Raw genomic sequence first — 4,604 nt, 5'->3', positions numbered from 1 at the left:
TCCCTTCTGTTTTCTAATTCTTCTGCTTTTAGAAGCCAGTCATCCCCTTGAAAATAACTGTCCAGGCAGTCCATGTGCAAAATACACAACATGTTTCAGAAAATGATCATGGCACAATGTGCAACCAGACCTTGAAACCATGTCAAAGGTAACCTTCAGCTCTATTCCTTAGGCAGTATTCAAGAAACATCTGATGCTCATACATACAAAACAGAGTCAGTTCTGACTAAGAGGATTTGAAAGTTATTCCTAGGTTACCAGGAAGAACAAAGACACATGGTATAAATAGTAGGAATACATGAAAGCAATCGACTTAAAGATACAGGACATTTCATGTCCCTGCATCAATGGGTTGGACATTACTGCTTTATGTAGCATATGAGCTAGAATATACCAATATGAGCTAAAGAATGAAAATGTCAGTGACATTTTAATTTTCTCTTTTGCATTAAAACTGTTATATCCACCATTTTTCATGGTCTGAGTACTACTTTGAAAACACTGCACACAACAATACGCAATGAAACAAACCAAAGCAGAGACGAGTCTAGAGGAAAAGAATCTCACACTGTTTCGAAGATGTCTTTTCATTTTTTTACAAAAGTTACATTCATGATCACTTTAATTGCATTTGAGTAATTATCTTTTCAGGAATGTGCACAACCTACCTGATAGCATAAGAAGACATTTTAAGGAATATGACAAAGTTAAAGGAGTATCTTTCAGGAAAAGTTCTAGAAGTAGAAGGTGAACAAAGAGTCTTTCAGCCCAGTTCTGTATCAAAGGACTACCTGTCCACAAACCTGGGTTGCACAGTTTCTGATAGCATCATCTCTTCTTTTAGAGATACCATGAATTTATATTTATTGCATTGGAAATATCTGAGAATGGGGCTCTGATGTATTTCTTTCATGCATTTTCTAAACTTCAGGCTGCAAAACACCGTTCCTGTTCTCTTGCATATGCCAGTTCTAATGCTTATGTGTCCAGAGGCAAAATGGATGACTTTGCTAAAGTCTACAACTATGATTTGCAGGAAGTGCTTTCAATTAGATCTGTGAAATATTTTCTCTCAGTCCACAGCCATACATTTGCTAGAACAGGTTGAAGAAAGGAACTTTATCTCTGATTTACTCATCACACAGTTCAAGTATTCCCAGTTCTCCATCCTATGTCCTAATGCAGGAAAAATACAGTGGTCAAGAACTATTACAGGGGTCTCAAAGTCAGCAAGCACTGATGTGGTCTGAACTTTCCAGACAAAATCATGACTAAGCTGTAACTTCTAATTAAAGCTCAATATAGCAGACAAAAAACAAAACCAAAAAACCCCAATCAAACCCCTCCCCCCAAACCCCATAACCAAAGATGGAATAACAGAGCAATTAGTGCTTGTTACGAGAAGCAAGAATCAGGAATTATGGGTTTACACATGATCTCACTCTTACGCTTCAGGATGGGAGAATCAGTTTGCTCGTTTTTTTCTTCCCTAACTGAAACAGTAAATAGTGTTAAATATGTTTCTTGAGTAGTCATATTTTTGGCTCATTCCAAAGATGAAATACTTGTTGGCATTCAGTAATTTCTTGGGCTTACAAGATAACAAATTGTTACCTTCAGCACTAGTGTTAGACTCTCCAATATTTAAAGTGCTACTTTAATCAGGAAATCTCCTATTTTATAGGACAGAATAGAATCAGTGCCCTAGGGAAATGCCCATGTAAGAAGAAATTTCTTGTAACAGCTGCTGTTAGAAATGTTTGACCTTATTTTGGCTGTAGCCAAAATTAGGGAACTGTGTAAAACTGAAGAAAAAAAGTGTAAAAGTAGCATAGGAAGAAATTAACATTCTACTCAATGAGTTCTTCACTACTCTGTTATTTTGGCTATTAAGATCATCATTATTTTAAAGGCCAATATTTTAATAATCACTGCATCTGCAAACCATACATTCTGCTTAGCAACATTATCCTATTCTGAAAGATAAAAACGTAAAAGATGTTACAATTTGGGCTCACAAGAGATATGACAAAGTTGGGGGTTTTTTAACTAGCCCATGTTTTCCTAAAGCAGTATGTTTTTCACGTATACATCAGAGGATATTCATTAAGAAATTGCATGAGTCATAGCCACAATTTCTCCAAAACCTGCATTTTCTTAATCAAAAAAAATCATATATAATTTTAGGGGTTGGAATGGACCTTACAGATCATCTAGTCCCAACCCACCCCCGCCAAGGGCAGGGATACCCCCTCACTAGATCAGGTTGCCCAAGGCCTCATCCAGCCTGGCCTTGAACACTGCCAGGATTGGGGCATCCACTACCTCTCTGGGCAACCTGTGCCCGTGTCTCACCACCATCACAGTAAAAACCTTTTTCCTAATATCTAGCCTAATTTCCCCTCATTCAATTTGAACCTGTTACGCCTTGTCCTAACACTGCAGTTTCTAACAAAGAGTCCCTCTCCAGCTCCCCTGTAGGCCCTTCAAATACAGAAAGGTTGCTATGAGGTCTCCATGAAACAGCCCCAGCTTCCTCAGCCTGTCTTCATAGGGGAGATGCTCCAGTCCTCTTAGCGACTTTGTGGTTCTCCTCTGGACGTGCTCCAACAGTTCCATGTCCTTCTTATGTTGAGGGCACCAGAGTTGCACACAGTATTCCAGGTGGGGTCTCACGAGAGCAGAGGGGCAGAATCACGTTCTTTGACCTGTTGGCCACAAACCTTTTGATGCAGCCCAGGATTCGATTAGTTTTCTGGGCTGAGAGTACACACTGACAGCTCATGGTGAGTTTTTCATCTACCATCACCCCCAAACCTTTTTCCTCATGGCTGGTGTCTATTATTTCCTCATTCATCCTGTAAGGTGTGCCTGGGATTGCCATGATCCCAATGTAGGACCTTGCACCTTGCTTTGTTGAGCTTCATGAGGTTTGCATTGGCTCACCCTTCGAGCCTGTCAAGGTCTCTCTTGATGGCACATCCTTTCCCTCCAGTGTGTCACTGCCCCACACAGCCTGGTGTCATCAGTGAACTTGCTGAGGGTGCACTCAATCCCACTGCCCATGTCGCCAACGGAGATGTTGAACAGTATCAGCCCCAGCACTGACCCCTGAGGGACACCACTCCTCACTGGCCTCCACGTGGAAAACGAGCTGCTGACCACAACTCTCTGCATGTGACTGTCCAGCCAGTTCTTTATCCACCAAGTGCTCCATCCATCAAATCCATGCCTCTTCAATTTAGAGATTAGGATGTCATACAGGACAGTGTCAAATGCCTTGCGTAAGTCCAAGTAGATGATATCAGTTGCTCTGCCCCTATCCACAAATTCTGTGGCCCCACTGTAGGTCAACAAATTTGTCAGGCATTACTTGCTCCTGGTAAAGCCATGTTGATTATTACCAATCACCTCTTTGCTTTGAGGTCCCTTCCGACACAGACCATTCTATGATTCTATTACTCTGTGATTTCTCTAATCTTGCCTTCTATTTATGTCTTCTTATAAATGGAAAATTGCATAGATGATTTATTAGAATTTCTAAAACAGTATCTCTATATATTATTTCCCTAGGCCATCAATCTAATTTCCCTTAGGCAGGGTTTATCAAAGTCATGCATTCTGAATACTGTCTTCAGAAAAAATGTGGAAAGGGTAAAATGTCACCAATTTGGAACTTCTGTGGTGTCTTGCCTTTTTATGTTTCTAAATGCAAATTTTCTTCATTGAGATGACATGGAAAGTGTTTCCAGATATGGGAATTTTAATATATTCTTCTTTTAGGTACCATCTCTTGACAGATAGCAAGATGCAGGCAATTTGTCCTTGATGATTCAGCTATATAGGTAACTGATTACCAGACTGAGATACTTCTTTGTTGGAGTGATTTGCTTCCTGTTATTATCTTTGCAAATGACAGAGTCAAGTTATTAAAATAAAAGGAAGACCTTCTCTGCAGTAATAGAAGATGTTGCCTTTTAAGGAAAGCAATCTGAAGGTGAAAACTGGATGCCTTAAATTGAAAGGTAAAAGTCCTATTGATTTAAACAGCAGGAGGTTTTCATCATGAATGTGAGAAAAATTTGTCCCCCAGGTTATTGAATATATTGAATGCAGTTATGAAGAAGAAATAATAATTCAAGGTCTGTGTTATTTTAGCAGGCATGCACAATGGATTTTTTTTCTTCTCTGTAAAATTTCGCTTTCAGAAGAGAATCTCTGGAATATTTTGTCATAAATGTTGTTCATGTACATATCCTCTATAAAGGTCATTGGGGGGGCAAACTATTTAGATTTAATAAAAATATTGCTTATGAAGACAGATTTTGATTAAATAACTTTTTCCTTTTTAAGATTATTAAAGGTGTGTAAGAGAGAAAAGAAATCAGCAATACTCAGAAAAGTAGAAGGCTAGCTAGATTTTATGCTCTCTTATCAGTCACAGGCATGACTAGCTGGCTAGTCATGTACCATAAGCAGGTGCCATAAAGATGTCAGTAAAATTAGCTTGCATTTCAACTGAGCCTTTACTAGTACCACTGGAAAAAACACAGGAATATACTGGGAGAGGAGCAGTTGAAGAGCAGCCCTTCAGAAAGGGATCT

At 39.3% G+C, this 4,604-nt stretch overlaps 1 protein-coding gene across 1 annotated transcript in view; it reads right to left on the bottom strand.

The window, feature by feature from the left end:
* LOC103800667 (neuroligin-4, X-linked-like) overlaps positions 1–2,884 on the bottom strand; it is a 51,026-nt gene extending 48,142 nt beyond the window's left edge. Inside the window, exon 1 of the mRNA XM_009073049.1 lies at positions 2,677–2,884. Within this exon, the coding sequence (XP_009071297.1) occupies positions 2,677–2,884 (208 nt within the window). The remainder of the gene's footprint in view (positions 1–2,676) is intronic.
* Between the last annotated feature and the right edge of the window lie 1,720 nt (positions 2,885–4,604).

Source organism: Acanthisitta chloris, unplaced genomic scaffold, assembly GCF_000695815.1.
Source record: "Acanthisitta chloris isolate BGI_N310 unplaced genomic scaffold, ASM69581v1 scaffold8714, whole genome shotgun sequence".
In the NCBI taxonomy this organism is placed as follows: domain Eukaryota; kingdom Metazoa; phylum Chordata; class Aves; order Passeriformes; family Acanthisittidae; genus Acanthisitta; species Acanthisitta chloris.
Note: the sequence above shows the minus strand (reverse complement) of the source record. Positions and strands in the feature narration are given on the sequence as shown.